This window comes from Medicago truncatula, chromosome 4 (genome assembly GCF_003473485.1).
Source record: "Medicago truncatula cultivar Jemalong A17 chromosome 4, MtrunA17r5.0-ANR, whole genome shotgun sequence".
NCBI lineage: Eukaryota > Viridiplantae > Streptophyta > Magnoliopsida > Fabales > Fabaceae > Medicago > Medicago truncatula.
In genome coordinates, this window is record NC_053045.1 from 763,535 (window position 1) to 782,399 (window position 18,865).

Below are 18,865 nucleotides of genomic sequence, written 5' to 3' on the forward strand. Positions count from 1 at the left end.
ATGAGTTGAAAAGAAAAAGAAAATTGATTTTAGTTAAAGAGAAAAAAAAATTGTTTTTTAGTTGATTTGGAAGGACAAGTGTCCTCTGCCTACGTACCCGTGAGGGATCAAAACCTCGTAGTTCGGGGTAGAAATTGACGTTTGATTGGTTTTGTGTTTTTTATTAGTTTTGAAAAAGGTTTTGAAATAAAAAGCCAAGTGGCAAATGAGAATTGATTTGTGTTTTTAAGATTGAAAGAAATTGACTTGAAGTTGAATTAGAATTGATTTGAAATTTGATTAAGAAAAATAAAATAAAAAGACGGTCACTTGATTTAAGATCAAGGTTTATTGTGAAAAGCTCTTTTTGTGAATTTTGGATATTTGAATAATAACTGAAAATTAAACTAATAGAGCAATAAAAAATAAAAGTGTGTGGGTGTGAAGAAAAGATTGTTAGTTCAACAATATAAATAGTATTTAATATATGTAGGACCAGAATATTCTGGAGAATGATTAAATTAAACAAAAATATAATATTAACAGTTAATTTAAGACCAGAGCACTCTGGATTAATTTAATTAACAAGGACCAGATTGTTCTGGAGAATAATTAAATTAAACAAAAATATAATATTAACAGTTAATATAGGACCAGAGCACTCTGGATTAACAGAGAATTAAAATGCATGAAAAAGAAATTAAAAAAAGAAATTAAAAAAATGAGATGCTGGAGGTGTGTGAGAAGTAAAGTGAGGGTGTAAAAATGGAAAAAAGTTGAATTGGGCCTCAGAGAGAGAAAAGGGGACGTTGGGCTTAAACCGGTTCATACCGGTTCATAGACTGAACCGGTTCGGTCTGATGATATAAATAGGGGGAAAGGCCGGTTTTTTTTCATTTCATTTTTTTTCTTCTCTCTCTTCTCTTATTTCTAGAGAGAGAGGCTCTGCCTTCTCTCTAGAATTCTTCTCCGTCGCCACCTTCTTCTCCGGTGGCCGGCCGGCCAAGGTGGCCGCGCCGCCGTGCCGGAGTGATTATGTACTCCTTTTTTTTATTTTTTTTTGTTCTTTCTCTCTTACCCCCTCTCCTCTATACGTTTTTAGCCTTAAAAATTCGAAATGAAGTTTATAACAGCCTAGATCTGAAACGTTTGAAAAGAACTACCTTTTCTTGTGTTTTTTTATCGGATCTGTTTGTTTGGGTATGTTGAAGAAAAGGTTTGATTCGGTTGTGATCTGGATTTGTGGTGGTTTGGGTTTATGGCTACTGGATTTGTGTTTTGTTTGTTGAAGAAAAAAAAAAAAAAGGTTTTTTTGCTGATATGATATGTTAATTAAGTGTACCTTTTTGGCAAGAGGGGGAGGGGGAGGGGGAGGGGGAGGGGGAGGGGGAGGGGGAGGTAAAGAGCAAGTGACTCCATCTTCCAAAATCGAATCTTCAACACGGTCCATACTCTAATCACTCTTCAAGCAAGGAGAGAGAGAGGCCTTGTTTTTTGATATATTAATTGGAATGTAATGCATATATATATAGCAATTCATGTCTTGCCTAACTACATGTCTTGCCTAACTACATGTCTTGCCTAACTAAATGCCTAACTACATGTCTTGCCTAACTACATGTCTTGCCTAACTAAATGCCTAACTACATGCTTATGTTTTTTGGATGAATCAAATACACATGCAGAAGCATCAATCTTTATCTTTATTAAATTTCAATTCAAGTCATTAAACTGGTAAAAGCAGTTTTACAGTTAACTAAGAATGTTTGGCGACAAATAATTTCTAAATTCATAAGCTCGTGTCATTAAACTAAGTTTGAAGTACATTAAATGCACAAAGCCAATTAAAGCAATATGGAAGTTTTAACTTCAAAATAAATCCATGGAAAGAACATTTATTTTTATGACAAAACATAAAGCAAATAATAGCAAAACATGAAACTCTCGTATGTAACCAAAATGCATTTAGACCTGGTGGAACAAGAGATACATGAGAACAAAATAAAAAAGGAAGAAAAAAAATAGTTCAAAGATCTTTTGCTAATGAGAAAATAAACCGTGTTATTTTTTTGGTATTAATCCTCTGGTTCCTACGGGAACCGGCTCTGGTAATTCAGAGCTCAATCAGAAAGTAAGTAAAGTCTGACCAATAATTTTTCCGGTCAAATTCAAACAAATGACATGTTGGTCGAAGGAAGCTATACTTAGAGCTTAAGAGATAAGTCAAGTTTTTGCAACTTCTCTTGTTTAGACTGCAAATGAGAAGTGTTACTATCGAATAAGTAACCTCCAAGTCCTTCATTTGCAAGCCTTTTAGGAAACATGGCTACCCTTGAAATGCCACCACCAAAGGATGATTCAACTTCATCCCTCACATGAAAATTTCCTAATGGAAGCTTTCCAATTGCTGGTTGTGAATCTGAGTTATGTATCTTTTGGTTCACAATTGCAGTGGCTATTCCAGCAAACATTAGAATGTATGTGCCTATAAACTCAGCTCCAACCTGGTAATAATTTGATTAATCAGCCCAACTACATTAATTAATACATCAATATATAAAAAATAGGATCCCTGTTAGTATTTTTACCAATGTTGTATACTTGATATAATTGTTTATATGTATGCAACTATGCAAGATTATAAAATTTAAAATAACTTCGCAACTATTATTTGAACTACGATCAGGGTCGTTCCTATTATTTATGGGTCATAGGATAAGTTTGAGAAAAGGGCTCCTTAAATAATTCTTTAAAAGAAAATTGGGTCCTACGTTGTCGCACCCCTAACCTATGCCTAGGGCCGGCCCTGGCCACAACATCAAGTTTTAGTACATGTTAAAATTATGGAGAATTTGACAAAATCACAGTATGTCACCAGATTTAAAAAAACGTTACACTTTGAAACCTTTACGAAAGTCATGTTACTATGACTTCGTTAAACTCATAGTGATTCTAAACACGCACTTAATGTATGTATGTGTCGCGCCATTTTTCGGAGGTCAAGGCCATTTGATTGACTTTTGACTCACTATTTATCTCACGACTGAACAAATTTTTTTTTAAGGGGAAAAAGTTCCAAACCACCCATTTTAAAGAGATTTAAGGTTCGGGGGTTGGTTATATTTAGGGAAGGTATTAGCACCCTAAATATTCGTAGTACTCTACAAGAACCTCTTGATTTTATTTAACTTTTTGTGCTTGTAGACTTTTTATAAAACATAATTATGAATGAATAACAAATGCCTAACTAGTAGCTCAAGTTGCCTAACTAAATGCCTAACTAAATGTTAGTTATTCAACCAACAATTTACCTAACTTGAATTATATCAACTAATAAAATCCTTGACAAGAAAGGATAGGATAACTTGCATGTCTGCCTACAAATGGTAAAAAAAAAAACCTAGCTTGGAAGTGGTACGGAACCATTAACATCATAGTGGTGCATTCATGTAGAGATTAAGACAATAATTTTTACTTGAGCTATAGTTAGAAAAGAGATGTTTGATCTCTTACAATAACAACTAAATTATCTCTTTTTAATTATTGTCAATGATTAAATTTACAATTTTTAATTATTGTTATAGATCTAAATATCCATTTTTTAGTGGTTGTTCATGTAGAGATTAATATATTCCGGTTTTTCTTCTCAAGGACTAAAAACTACTTTTATTTTTGTTAGAGAAATATTAAGTTTCATACGTTTTTCTCAAAATCTAATATGGGTCTTCATTATTAACATTTTGGAGAAGTCAGCTACAAATTTGTTTTATTATTATTTTCCTTACATGAATTTGTTTACACTTATGAGCTTAGTTCTTGAATTAAATGTCCTTTAACAGGAGCCCTAAATAAGTTCTTCTGAATGATGAATATAATATTTATTATTGTAGTGGACTTAGAAACAAAAAAAAAATCTATAAATAAAATATAGGTATTTTTTAATAATGGTAGTAAAGCTTCTTTTTTTTATTTTAAGGGAATGATGGTAAAGCTTTTAGTAACTAAGATAATATAGTTTCATACTATATTTTTGTGTTTTTTTAGGGATATATTAAACGTCTAATAATGTTGCTAATTTTTTTAAATGTGTGTATTCGTATCTTTAATTCACTCTTAAACTATAATACTTGTGATGTCCATTTATTTTAAGAAATGGTGCGTCTCTACTAACATATCTGTTTTTTTTTTTTCTTTCTAAAGAAATAAAGAGACTCTGATTTCAACAACAATAAAATGAGGATTCTCTAATTACTCATCCAAAGAGATCTAATAATCTTGTATACATGATATCACAATATCGGATAGAACTTAGGTGATATAGCATTTGATGGCATCGGTCAATCACAATGTCACAAGTGACTTTCTTCTCTTTTCTACAAGATATTTTTGTTTTTTTACACTTGTAACAGTATAGTTAGTCGATGTCACAAATATCACCAATGTTATATCACTCAAGTGCTACCCTAACCTATCACTCATGAAGTGGGTTCCTACTAAAACAAGAGTCTATGATTTATCTTCTAAAAAGAAAGAGTATATGATTTATGTGAAAAAATAATGTAGTCGATAGAGTTAAAGGAAACATCAAAATATAGAATATTGATATGGTTGGCTAAAAAGTGAAATAGGTTATAGGATAGAACTTCATTGCTTTTGAGGTTCATTGCTTTTGTACTATTTTGTTTGCTGGGCAGAATTTGAATGAAAATCCCTTTTATGATAACCTTGCTTGTACAAAAGTAAAATAGGTAGGGATTCAAGAATTGGACCATTACCAATTCATCGTACCAACATGAGAACATCAAAGGATAACTCAAACATGGACCATTTATTTCAACTTACACTCCAATGCAAGTCACATCACCATGTGCCTTAAGTCTCCAAGGAAGTGTTCATATGAATATGACAATTGGGAAACAGATATACACGTGTCTACGGTTCATTAGTAGTTGTGCTACTATATGTTATATGTTAGGGTTTTTCTTTTTGAAGGAGGATTTTTCTTTTTTATACCATTTGCTTTTGATATTTCTGGTTTCTTAATATCAGAGGTTGTTGACCTTCTACATAGAGTTTAAAAGGTCATGCATAGTAATTAAGTTCATGAATGTTGTCCGCTTACCTTCTATTCAAATGTAAATAATATATATATATATATATATATATATATATAGTATCAATGCTTTCTAAACTTTTCTCATTTAACTTCAAAAGTTGAAAAAACGAAAATATTGAAGGGAAATAAGCTCATGAATTAGTCCAAAGAGATATAAAGATTGGAGTGATAAGGAAATTAAAAATTCAATTTTTCTATTATATAATATTTTTTGTATTAACCTTCAGTAGGGAAATGGTGTTGGTAATCCAGAGTTTCGTGAAGAGATAAGTAATATATTTGGTCCAAAATGTGAACCAAATATATCAATTTTAACTCATTTTTGTTTATATTGAGCTCAATTATAATGATTTCGTATTGGAGATCGATGCTTTGGGAACTGTGAGTTTCACAAATATAAAAAATAATTATACAATATTAATTACGGATATGTCATTGGATCTACCATAAATACCTTGTAAAAGTGAGGTACTATATTAGTAGAACACAATGAGAGCATCCTGTTTTTGAAAATCTTATTTTAAAGATCTTTTTGACACATTTTTTATTGATTAAAAAACTTTCTACATTTTCGATAGACAGATTCTTAAATTAAACAATGAGAGCATCCGGTCTTAAGATGCATTCATTAAACACAGTGTAATTTGTGAATCTCTTAAATTATTACTGTATGTTGTCTTAGCTCAGCTGGTAGAGCGCATGGCTTTTAACCATGTGGTCGTGGGTTTGATTCCCACAGACGGCGTTTCAATAGTCTTTTTTATTTTCTCCACCTCGGTATGAGAATCTCAACCGTTGTTGATTTAAGATTGGACGGTCCCGATCTATAACTACATCTTGGGGCATGAAATCCAAGCCGGTCTTTTGAGCCATGAAATTAGGAGGTTATTTTCTCCACCTCGCATCAGTTCCAATTCAAGCATTTGAGAGGGGGAAAAACCACCAAAATTTGCATGTCTAGATGTGTATTTTCAGACAATTTATGAAGTAAAAATGTGCACTTTAAAAACATGGATATTTTAAGTAGCATGGTCATAGTGAAAAGTCCCTTCAAAGTACACAAATTTCGAATAAACTATGTATGGTTCACATACACTTTCGAATTTTTTCCAAAACAGACTAGCTCGGGAGTGTCTTGTGCACGGCGTTGACATACGATGTCCAAATAACAGCGCTCTTCAAAATATTGTGTTTTTTTCTAGGTTTTATAGAGAGCAGCAAATATTTTGATTTGCTTTCCTCATAAAAGAACCCTGAAGCCTAATGCAACATGTTTGGTTTGAGTAATGAATTTACTGAAGGCATAGGAATATGAAGAAACCAATTCTAAACCAACAATATTGACAGAGTTCGATAACCATTACATTTTACACCTACATCTAATCAAAATTTTATTACATCATAACATCACTTCTTAACATGCATTGCCTTTTGTTATCGGTAAGAATCAAACTCGATACTTTAGAATGTACAACACACACACTTAACACAACAATCACTTGCACTAGACCCCAGCAGTCTTAATATGTGTATATCCTAAGACACGGTAGAGTTTAACCACCAAGTTCAGGATGGATTGGTGTGGTTCCTTTACGACTAGGACACCAAAATATCGAACCATGAACGAAGTAAAGCATGAGATAAAAGCATATTGACTAGTCGATAATAAAATAGTATTTATATCGTCAGTACATAATTATTAAACTGATATTGAAAGTTTTTCTGTCTATTATATTATATGCCACTTGCTCTACAAGATATGATATCGGAGCGAAGAAATGGATCCCCAAATTCACAAAATTGTTTTCTATTTTTTGGGGGAGTGTTAATATATGGATCTTTAATCAGTGTTGCTTTTGTTACAAGAACAAACAACCAAATGAACAAATACAATACACTACCTTGAAAATAATTTGTTTCAACATGGCTCAAGTTATTTAGCCCAATAGACAAGGAACACAAAAAGGGTTTACACAAGTTGAGCACCAACCAAAATATACAACCTCATTTGGTTATCCAGTAGATCAAAATGAGAAATGTGCATACAGATGCCACAAGAGAAAGTATTAGGGTATCCATTGACTTTTTTCGCTTTATTGCTGAGAGTATGTTATTTACCTGAAATTTTATTCAAAGCAGAACATTAAACAAACTAGAGGACCTGGATTCCCTATGCTCAGGGAATCCTACAATCGGTGCATCGGATTCGGAGGTTGTTTGATAGAAAACAAACTGTCCAAATTTGAAGCGTGTAGATAAATAAATAAAAAATTCTATAAATTACTGATCAAAATTGAATGGATGAAATCTGTGACTGAAGGAAATCCTTTTCCTGAATTCCAAACATTAGGATCTGGATTCCCTGCAGTCGGATAATGCAGGAAATTCGTGCAGTCGGTCTGAAGTCTGAACCATTTAATCAAGACCACAAAGCTCAGATTTCGAGTTTATTTTTTTAAAATCCAATTTACTGTGCTTAAAATTTATTGAGTTTATTCAATGCCTTTTTTTGAGGAGTAGTCATCATTCAGTCTCACATATGTGAATGGCGAAAATGGAAATGATTAAAATGCCAAAACCGACGATGATAAGAGTCATACCGTAGGGAGACGACTGCTCACGTTGCTGAGCTTTGAATTGATGCCACCAAATGTTGAACGCTGGAAGACAAGTGCCCCCAGTGTTGCTTGTGCTTGTGATATTACACCGTCCATCTGCAGCACAGGAATAACCAGAATAAGACCACCCAAATTGAAGATTGTATCGAAATTCAAAGAAAAACAAAGGAATTCTTCGAAACGCAGGATATAGAACTTACTAAGAACATTGATAGTTTTAAAAATATAATTTAATTGCCATCCTGAAAGTTCTAACATAACAAGTAGACAATATACAAGAGTTTGAAAAAAAGTTCGTAGCTAACATAACAATGTGGCTAAAGCATTCCACTGGGAATAAATGGATTAAAAAGAAATAATACAACATATTATATTATAAGAGCGAAATAATTGTTTTATATGACTGACATGTCCAGTATTTCGGCTGATTGATGCATTCTCTTTCAGGAGTGTATGCTGTTCAGATTCTCCACCCTCTTCCAAGTCTAATCTTGTCCGGTCAAATTCTTTAAAATCATCTAAAAGTGAAGCGTGTTCTTGCTTTGCTCGAAGACTTGAGCGAAGACGATAAAACTCCTGCAATTTAATTACATTTAAGCTTAGTGCAAAGTAATAATTAGAAAAACATGTAAGACATTAGAAAGCAAGAAGAGAAGTGCATTTGATGTCAAAGATCTAAGAGCAACTTGAAAGAATAAATAATAAGACATGGACAATGAACAAAATTAGGTGTATTTCCTTATGTTCTTTCCGTGTTTTTCTTCACTTAAAATACACTTCTCCACTAGCTTACAATATCACTAAGTTTTGGAAAAAAAATTGGGATTAAAAATTTCGGGGAGATCATAGAATTGAACAGTATAGTTTAATCACAAGGTAATGTCAAGAAAGAATAAAAGCATCTGAACCATTAACATTGAATACCTGAGTGATATCTTGAAGAATTTCTTGGTGTCTAGTCAAAGTATGAGACACCATATCTGAGCCACCAGATGATACCCAAGCTTGCATCTGTGAGTTTACTTGTTGGAGTTGTTTTATTAACCGCTCAATCCATGACTCTACATCACTCTGTGCAGCATCACCTTTTGTTGAAAGATTGGTAGAAACTAATTTACGGTAAGCATTCATCTGCTCATCCAATTGAGCTTCAAGTTTTCTTGCCTGCAAAAGATTGCGGGAAAAACAACTCTGCTATCAATCATTTGCTTGCCTTCTCTAAGAAATCGAAAGTTTTCTTGCCACAAAGGAAGATAAAAACAACTTGCTTGAGTGCACCTTCTTCAAGCCAATAAAAAATATCTAATTCCACCTAGTCTTTTATTATCATTATTATTATGATGATCATGCTATTATGATTAGGGAACATAAATCAAGATATATAAATATGGCCAAAGGAAAGAAAAAAAAAACCTAATTAGCAATCAAGATTGTTCAATATACCAACCAGTACTTGACTACTTGTTAAAAAAAAAATATACCAACCAGTATTCAATTACACCGGGACTCGGCATCCAAGAAAACTATATTAAAAAATGTTACATGAATTGCATGCTTGAAGATTGTAAAAGTCTATTGAGAGTCAAAAAACTAGAATTGCATAGCCAATGCATGAAAGTTGTCTGTAGACTATATTATTTTGAGTGACAATTTACAACTTATAATTTTAGTCACTCAAAATCACGTCTTAGTTTCTAAAGAGATTCTACTCATCATTTTATATTTACATCTTGTATATCAAAAAACCAAATTCCTACACCATCTATGATCACTAGATTATCATACACGCAGCAAAATTTGCGTCTAATTACAATAACCCTGATCATGTACTTTTAAACAATATTAGTATGACTCAAATAAACTCTCTGTAGGTACACAATGCAAAGAACCTTATTTATTTCGCAGACAAAAATTAGGTACACTTCTAACCTGGCATTTCTACATCAAATCAAATGAACCTAAACCAAGGAACAGATTCTCATCCAAAACATTTCAAATATTCACAATTCAACCCCTTAAGCAACGAGTCTAAGTTTCACTCTTGGAGGAGGTAAAATGAATTCTAAAAGCATACAATTGACTTGGACATATCACAGTGTTCTCAAGAATAACTGATTTTGCGTCCATAATGAATTCCAACTTAAACTAGAATTTTAAGCTTTTGCCCTGAAATTAAGTCTTAAATGTTCCGTGCCACTCACTATTACGTAAGAGACAGTATGTATCCACCATAAAATCACTTAACAAGTTACATTTCGTTCAATTTCAACCAAAATCAATTCATTCAAAACTAATTTTTGCAAGACCTCATCAAACTTTTCTAATACTCATAATAATCTATGAAGCACGGACACTCCTCGGATTAGGCGTGTCCCTGTGTCGGACATGTGTCGTGTACAAGACACCAACACTTGTAATTACACTGAATTATGTGATTTTTTTTAAATTATTAGCTGTGTCGGTGTGTTAGAGTATGTGTCGTGTCCGTGTCTGTATCCGTGCTTCATAGATATTAATAATTAATTTTGCCTCCATAGTTGATTTTAACTTGAATATAGAATTTGTAATCATTGAGTCTAAACTTGATTTTTACCCTAAAATTTATTGTTTTTTTTACAGTACATTTATTGTTAACACGAAATTTATTGTTAACTTTAGGTAAATGTGTTCAAACATAAATCATTTTACATTCGGGTCATTTTAAGTAAAAATCAATTTTACAAAATAGATTCATTCAAAATCAATTTTTATCATCCGTGAACCAAACATGCACTAAATTATGATAGGATCAGAGAAAGCAAAAGAGCGGAAGCTCATCCAATGATAAATTCCTTCCCCGTCACAGACAAATTGAGAAAACCCCAGAAAGAAAAATCGAAACTTTAACACATGGGGATTCAAATTGTGCATATTCATATCAATTAGCATAATTTACAACATAAAAAACATGAGAATGAGAGAAAATTAATTGAAACCTGTTTGCGAAGGGAATCCCATGAAGTAGTTGGTACCTCCATGGCTGAAAACCAAAAAACAAAAAAGAAAGAAGAAAGATTGAAACTTTGAATCAAAAGAGTGATGAATCTGACGACGATGATGATTGTTGGTTGGTTGGCGATGAAGACAGACCGTCTGCTCCCGCGGGGACAATTGCTTCTTCCCTCCTCCTCTTTCTCTTTCTTATCGTTTTTTTTTTTTTAAGAGGTTGCTAAATTTAGATCTAATCTATTTTTTATTTTTTTTTTAAGAAAGTTTAGATGAATTGAATTTCGGATATTTAAGTTAACAAAGATTTACAAATGTTAGTTATGAGAATTGAATATATTGTTGTTGAACTTACTTTTTGTTTTTATGTGAAAAAAAAAAAAAAAAAAGACGTCTGAACTTATTTTTTATATAAAAATACATGCATATTTATTAAAAAAAAAGAAAAATTAACTTCAAAGGCATGATATGCCTCCTCCGTCCTATATATAACCATCCATTTAACTAAAAAATTGTCCCTAATTTTAAACTCATTTTCAAATTACTATATGCATTTTTTAATTTTTTTTTCTTCTAAATATACCCCTAATTAATATTGCTAACTTATCTTGAAATATGAAAAGTCAAATTTATCCCACATACAAACAAAGGATAATTTGCTATGAATCATCGATACTTCAAAATGGATGACGTACCGTATCTTGCACTGTTACCTGCCCGATAATTTCTGATACGTATCAGAACAGTATCCGAAGATTAATTTTATCATTTTAAAAAATAATTATCATATACTTCCTGATACGTATCAGGAGAGTATCCGATCATTATCCTACACCGATATCCGCCCCGATACTTACCATTTAATGTTAACTAAACTAACTTAACTCTTGTGTATTGATGTGTTATTTTTTGAATATAGTGTTTCTTTTTTGGATAGATATAGTATGACACTGACAATAGACACATTAATTGATGATTGCATTAACAACTTTTCTTAAAAAATGTGAAAAAAGCAAAAGGGGTTATATATAGGGATGGAGAGAGTAATAATTAAAGGGTAGAGATGGCAACACTTTCTTTTGAACACTCTCTCTAATACTCACTCTCTTATTGGTTTAAATCATTGTGGGTCTACACTTTAAAAATTGAACTTACACAAAGTGGTGGGACATACTTTGAGTTCATCCAATAAAAAAGTGAGTGTTAGAGAAAGTGTTGAAAAGTAAGTGTCAACTTTCGAATGTTTTGGGTCAAACTTCGTTATAGTCTTAGACATGAGTGTCAACTTTTTAAAAAGAAAAAAAAAATCATAAAAAATTGTTTTCATCAAAATATAAAGAGTAAATTACACTCCCCTCCCCTCCCCTCAAAGATGCTTGAATTACACTCCTCTCCCCTCTTATGTTAAAATATACACTCATCTCCCTTGAAAAGTAAAGTTGATACTCCACTCCCTCACGAGAAGCTTGAATTTCAACTCTCTCCCTTAATAATTAAATATACACTACACTTCAATCTATTTTAACATAATTAAATATTTTTATAATATATACTAATTTTGAATCACAATTTAAAAAATAAAAATTCATTTGTTTTATAATTTAAATGTCAATTATAATCAAGATTAAATATTTTTTTATTAATTTTATAATTTGAAGTATAAAATTCAAATTTAAATAAGCATTACTTAATCGACTTTAGTTATTTTTCACATATTTTAATTTTATTTGGGTTGTTTCATATGTTATAATAGGGTTTAAATTTACATATCAATGAAAATGTGAATAATAAATAGAAAGAAAGAAAAAAACATGTATTCAAATTTTGATTTTATTAAAATGAACATGTGTTAGACCATTTTTTTGTTAGATTATTATAAAAAAAAAAAAAAAATTACTGAGGGAGTAAAACGTAGATTTTAACATAAAATGGAAGGGGAATGTAATTCAAGTTTCTTTCAAGGGAGGAGAGTGAAATATTTTCTAATATGTTTTGAATAAGAGGGAAGGGAAGTGTATATTTTAATATAAGAGGGGAGGGGAGTATAATTCAAGCATCTTTGAGGGGAGGGAAGTGTAATTTACTCAAATATAAAATGTGTATTGAGAAAGCGAAGATGATTAGCAATCCAAATTTATTGAATGATCCTTTAATGATGATTAATGTGCTTGTAGAATTTTTATAAAACATAATTATGAATGAATAACAAATTCAAACTAACTAGTAGCTCAAGTTGCCTAACTAAATGTTAGTTATTCAACCAACAATTTACCTAACTTGAATTATATCAACTAATACACCTCCTTAATTTAAGTTAGTGACATTTATCATCATGATTCTTCTCTAAGCTCTACAAAGGTATTTATTTTTAATGCCTTTATTAGAATCAGCCACTTGCACTTCAGCTCATATCGAAAATCAAGCTTTTCTTTGTTCTCTTAATTTCTAAAAAAAGTGAAATCTTGTCTCAATGTGTTTGCTCCTACCATGAGCAATTGAACGCTTAGCTAAATCAATTTTTTTTTTTGGAGAGAAAATCAATTGATGATTTGCTACCAACTAGAAGTCTCGTCCATCTTTCCTTAGATTTAGTTTCTCCTTTAACATATTGATATCGATGCAAATGCACGGTTTAACAGTCATAATAAAATATCGATCTTAAAGATTTGTGATCATCGGAATCATTGGATTTCATTGTTATGACGAACACACCAACTCATATTCCTTCCTTTTGTCTTGAAAATACATGACTAAAGATGATGTATTCTTATTTGTATTGTTTACTTACTCTATCTCTAGTAATAAACAATGGCCTCACTAACACAAAATTGTATTCTCATGACAATTCATGCTAACTTGGCCTATTAAACCCAAATACCCATTTTTTACATCCCAAAAATTCTTAAGCTATTCTCATGTTTCAAACTTTATGTCTAACTTCATATCCCACACAAAAGAAAAGAAAAGGCTTAATTGCTATTTTCGTCCCTTAACTAATTTTTTGGTATCGCTTTGGTCCCATAATTAATAAAAAGTCCGCTTAAGTCCTTTAAATATGTCTCCGTTACATAAATTGGTCCCTTCCGTTAATTTTATTAAAAAAATGTTAACTCAAGCACACGTGTCATTTTCGCATTGGTTGGAATTTATATTCATCTTCTTCCTCCTCACCTTCATCTTCTTCAACAAATCTTCATAAAACCTTCGTACAAACCCAGAAGATTTTTTTTTTTTTTTTTACCTTTATCATATGAAATCCAAATCTAAACACTTTACTTTTTTCTCTTTTTCTTCATCTTGACCCATTTTCGAATGTCAATCATTCATCATCAATAGCAATCCTTTCAAATTCCAATCTAAACCCATTTTTGGATCTAATCTAAATTCTTCCAAATCCCAATCTAAACTCATTTTGTTGTTGTTGTGTTTTTGTTGGGGAGCAAATTTAATTTGGACCAGATTTATTGTGTTGTGTTGTTGTTGCAACTTGATTTTTTTTTCCACAGATTGAACCAAAAAGAAGGAAATTTTCTGCAGATTTTTATTTTTGCAGATTTGAATGAACAACAAAACTCATCAAATAAAACTTTACATTTATCATATGAAATCCAAATCTAAACCCTTTATCATGGTGATGGGTTTATATCAGAAAATGAGTTTTTGTGAAGGTTTGATGATGATGATGAAGGGTTTAGATTGAATTTGAAAATGAGTTTATTATTTTTCTCCATTTTCTGTTTCCATGCTTAAGAATCAATTTGTTTTCTTCCAATTTCAATTTCAAGGTTCGATTTTTTTTTTCTTCAGTTTTTTGTTTTGCTGGGTTTTTTCATGAAGGTTGATGAGGAAGAAGATGAAGAAGTTGAATGAAGGTGATGACTTGTACAAACCCTAACAGTTTTTTAATAAAATTGACGGAAGGAACTAATTTATGTAACGGAGACATATTTAAAGGACTCAAACTGACTTTTTATTAATTATGGGACCAAAGCGATACCAAAAAATAAGTTAAGGGATGAAAATAGCAATTAAGCCTAATATTAATTACATGTTTGAAGTATGCGGACTTCACTAGTTGAAACTTGTAATGAGAGCCGAAAGTATGGCGGGGATGCAGAAAATTGAACTAAAAAGTTTTTTTATCAAATGAAAAAGAAAAACAAGTAACAAATAAAAATTCTACTTACTTGACCCACATGGAATCCCTTAGTAATAATGCATGTGGGTATTATGCCGTAGATTTGTGCTAAGACCAAACAATATGTAGAAAACAACACTGAAATCAAGCAAAAACCATTGTTGTTATAGGACAAATAATAACAGTATACATGGAAGGCAAACAAAAACATGACTTCATGTGACATATATACTTACACCGTGATCCCTTAAAACAATAAACTGTGGACCAAATAGTAATAACAGACTCATAGTATATAAATCAAAATGATTAAATGTTTCATATGATTAAGTACATAATGATATAAACAAAGTTCAATGCAACATTAATTTATCAAAAAAAAAAAAAGAAGTTCAATGCAATATTAAGACTTGTTTAGTAACTCAGACTTAAAAGGCCTTCCACAAGCTATTAATGTAGATTGAAATTGAATGGTAGGGTAGCTAAGATGTCAATTTATTTGAAATTTTACTTTTAAATTTAGGGCACATTTTGGTACCTAAAATTGAAATGGAATCTTTTGTAAGAAACTTTAATTAACTTGAGACAACAATGGTGATTATGGCTTTGAATTTGATCATAAAAATCCACAGCACAGGAGGTCCTTGTTTGCTACTGTTCTTTAGTATTTGTCCTCTTCCATTCTGTTCTATTTATCATCATGTTGTGTTTCTCACTTTGGTTTCTTAACAAAATAAATTAGGGGGATGTGTTGTAGTATGTTATTGGTAATGATATCACAAATTGTAATGATTAAGGTTGTTGTTGATAATTAATATATTAATTATGATGACTCATGGAGGCTAGATCTTAGTTATGCTAATCAAATTAATTAATTAATCAATCATTCCAACATGTATTTATGCTAGAATCTTAATGTTCATGAGAAGAATGAAATAAGAAGTGATAAACTAAAACAGATCAACAAGAGGAATCAAAAAGAAAAGAAAATATATATTACTTGGTAGGTGTGATCTTCTTCTTTCTCTTCTTCTTCATCTCTCTGCGTGTGTTTCTAAACAAAAGAGGTTTATAGAGAAAGAAAAATAGGGAGGGAATTTTTTGGGGAAAATTGGAAACAATTGAGTGAAAAAACAAAAGATGGGTTAGCTAATTGCAACAAATGATGGGCAAGAGCTTAATATATATAGCCAGGAGAGGTGATGATATGTGGTGGTGGTTGAAGAATGAATAATAGACAGGGTAAAAGGAAATGAAAGTATAATAATAAGTTCCTTGCAAACTCACAAAATGGTAATTTTACCTTTTAATTAATCTTTAATTATTTTAAAAATAACTAAAAAGGTCATTCAATGTTTTCATTTTATGTTTAGTTGGTAAGGAGTTTAGTCATAAGTAAAGTGAGCAAGTCTTACTTAAACACAAAATACAAATGAAAAATGTTTAGTCACATTCACATAAATGTAGAAAAATAAATAAGAAAGAATTTAATCACATCATTCAATTATTTTCTTTTTTAATTTTTTCAATTTATGTGTGTGTCTAACTATATATTTTTTTTATGTTTGTGACCAAGTAAGTTTTCTCGACGTAAAGTAATTGTTTCAACTCCCTCTACTCTACAAGCATTAGACTAATTTTGTGGGTAATTTAGAAATACTTTTATAACGCTTGTTGAACCTTCAGGATTAACTTCGACGAATCCCTATATTTCTCAACTCACCTAAACTTGTAGTAACAAAAAAAAAAGTTTTGACTTTATGTAAGTTTGCCTAAAACTTGTGTTTGTAGTTTGTGTCCATGGAATTTTTTCCAAAAAAAAATAATTATGAGACTTGCTCAAAATGAATGTAAACTAGGGTAAAATAATGCCATGCGTTCCACGAGGAATTGTTTTTCTATAATAAAAATAAAAATGCCCTGCAAGGACGACAAGTAAGGGAACTTCATGCCGTTCAAATAAATTAGTTTTTTGTGTGTTAAAATTGACTAACTTCTACACCTAAAAAAAATTGACATTATTGTTTTTACTAAACATTCTTTCCATCTTTTTATTTTTTTAATTTTTTTTTATTTTTTTATAAGCATTAATGCTATATTTTACTACATATATATATATTAAAAAAGGTTGATAGTAAAGGCAATATGTAATTTTTGTATGTAATTATTTTTTTTGAAGAAGTTAACACCGGGTAGAATCTACCTGACCTTGAAGAGAAACACACTTTCAAATCTCAAGTCAATACTACCATACCAACCTAAATGAATTTTGTATGTAATTTTTTTTTTTTTGACAAGGTATGTAATTATTATTAAATTATTGTTTATAGATGTGTTCATCCAATATTGACTTTCATATTTTAAAATTAAGAACTTATGTTTGGGACAGTTTTTACACTGAGTGGTGAAATGCTTATATACTTAGGGGCGGAGGAGGCCTAGCTAGCTATACCATGATATATCATTGGATTGTAACTAAATTATCTAGTGGTGGAGCAGCCTTTTGGATAGATTGCTCAACCGTTTTAAGAGTGTGTGAGTTATATGTCCCACATCGAATAGAAAAATGAAGGTTGAGAACTTTATAAGTGAGAGGACCCATAAACTCATTGCCTTAAGATTTTGGTAAAAGTGTGGTGTCTCTCTCATTTGTGTGGTTGCTCTTACTGGATGTGGGTGGTCCCCTGGGCTCCCCTTTGATCCCAACAATGGTATTAGACTCGAGGTTCGACGAAGGGATTGGTCGGCTCCTTGTGTCGAAATTCTTCCTGACCAAAGGTGTTTTGGTGAGTTGTACATTTTTTAACAACATTGTTTAAAAATATTAACGGTGTTCAATTCATATAAAAAAAAAAATTTAAATTTTCAAAACTATTTACTATGGTATAAAATTACACAAGAAAAAAAAAATTGAGCAACGGGTTGATCGCTAAACCTTTTTTGATGGCAAAATTAACTCTTTTGTAAACTAGATTCATAAATCTATGAGACACAACATTATCATCCATGACGCTTTGAACTTTTTGTAAAAGACCACGGTAGGAGTCAAAAGCGTCACAATCGAATTCGAATTAAAATCACAAACCAAATTAAAAAATCAAAAATCATATAATCGATATAATATGTTTTTGGATATTCTTTTATGAAAATCGGTCTGATTATATTTGGAATCTGTTATCATGGTTTTTGGGTACCAAGCCATTAATTGGACTTGAACCTTTCGACCGTTGATATCTCTCTTTTTTTCTTGGGAAGGGTAAAAGGAGAAAAACCCTTAAAAAGTTCTAGATTCGGGGGTCGTTTTCACTACGGGAAGGTGTTAGGCACCCGGAGCGATTATGGTATTCCATAAGAACCGCTCTCCTAAGTTTATTTCTACGCTTTAGTTTTATTGCTTATTTGTAAAAAATGAAGGTGTGATTAGTTAAGAATGGGGGTGGGAAGAAGTAGAATTTGATTTTATTTCGGCTTGGAGGAGTTTTGACTCATTGCCTACGTACCCTTTTTAGGGATCAAAACCGTTCGTAGTTCATTCTCAAAAATGGTTTTTGTTTTTGTTGGTTGATTTTAAGTTTGAAAAGAGATCTTGAAGAATAGAGATGAGAGGCCTCGAGGGCATGAGATTTGGAAAAAAGTGAGGTGGAATTAGCTTTTTCAAAATGAAGTCCAAGTATAGTTAAGATTTATTAGAAATTTTACTTAAGAAAATAAAAGGGAAATAAGGAGTTTTGACTCCTATTTTATTTTCAAAAAGGTTTTCAAGTGAGGTTATTTGCATGTTTTGGAAAAAGTTGGATTTTCTCTAAGTGTTTAAACCTAAGCATTCATCTAAACATGCAATCCTAGCCATACATCTACACATACAATCCTAGGCATACATCTAGGGTGAGTGTGTGCGTGCCGGTGCGTCATAGTGTTCATAGTCCATATTACAAAAATTACCTAAATACATTCTATGGCCCCTTTGCCAAGCTACAAACCAATGATAACAAATTACATCACCAAATGAATTAAAACTTGCAAAAATAA

The 18,865-nt window shown here is 31.4% G+C and overlaps 1 protein-coding gene and 1 non-coding gene across 5 annotated transcripts; one reads left to right on the forward strand and one right to left on the reverse strand.

Annotated features, from left to right (window-relative positions):
* Positions 1–5,767: 5,767 nt before the first annotated feature.
* On the forward strand, positions 5,768–5,840 carry TRNAK-UUU (transfer RNA lysine (anticodon UUU)). Its single transcript has one exon. It is a non-coding gene; the product is annotated as a tRNA-Lys (tRNA).
* Positions 5,841–6,800: 960 nt separating this feature from the next.
* Positions 6,801–16,072, reverse strand: LOC11444199 (Golgi SNAP receptor complex member 1-1). Of its 4 annotated transcripts, XM_024781340.2 has the most exons (7): positions 15,837–16,070; positions 14,886–14,974; positions 10,689–10,732; positions 8,638–8,877; positions 8,122–8,289; positions 7,696–7,809; positions 6,801–7,213 (listed from the first exon to the last, which is right to left on the reverse strand). In XM_024781340.2, exons 3-7 carry the CDS (start codon positions 10,728–10,730, stop codon positions 7,100–7,102), a joined length of 678 nt encoding a protein of 225 aa, XP_024637108.1. In that variant the 5' UTR covers positions 10,731–10,732; positions 14,886–14,974; positions 15,837–16,070; the 3' UTR covers positions 6,801–7,099. The 4 variants fall into 4 exon arrangements, with proteins under 4 accessions (XP_024637108.1, XP_013454509.1, XP_003604202.2 ...); XM_013599055.3 differs by lacking the exon at positions 10,689–10,732 and having other exon boundaries at positions 8,638–8,904; positions 15,837–16,072; XM_003604154.4 differs by lacking the exon at positions 10,689–10,732 and having other exon boundaries at positions 15,837–16,071.
* Positions 16,073–18,865: the final 2,793 nt, after the last annotated feature.

Coding starts and splice junctions, on each gene's coding strand:
- LOC11444199 (XM_013599055.3), bottom strand. Junction 8,290..8,637: donor TTCTTCAAGATATCACTCAG/GTATTCAATGTT, acceptor ATTAAATTGCAG/GAGTTTTATCGTCTTCGCTC. Junction 7,214..7,695: donor TGAGCAGTCGTCTCCCTACG/GTATGACTCTTA, acceptor ATAAAATTTCAG/GTAAATAACATACTCTCAGC.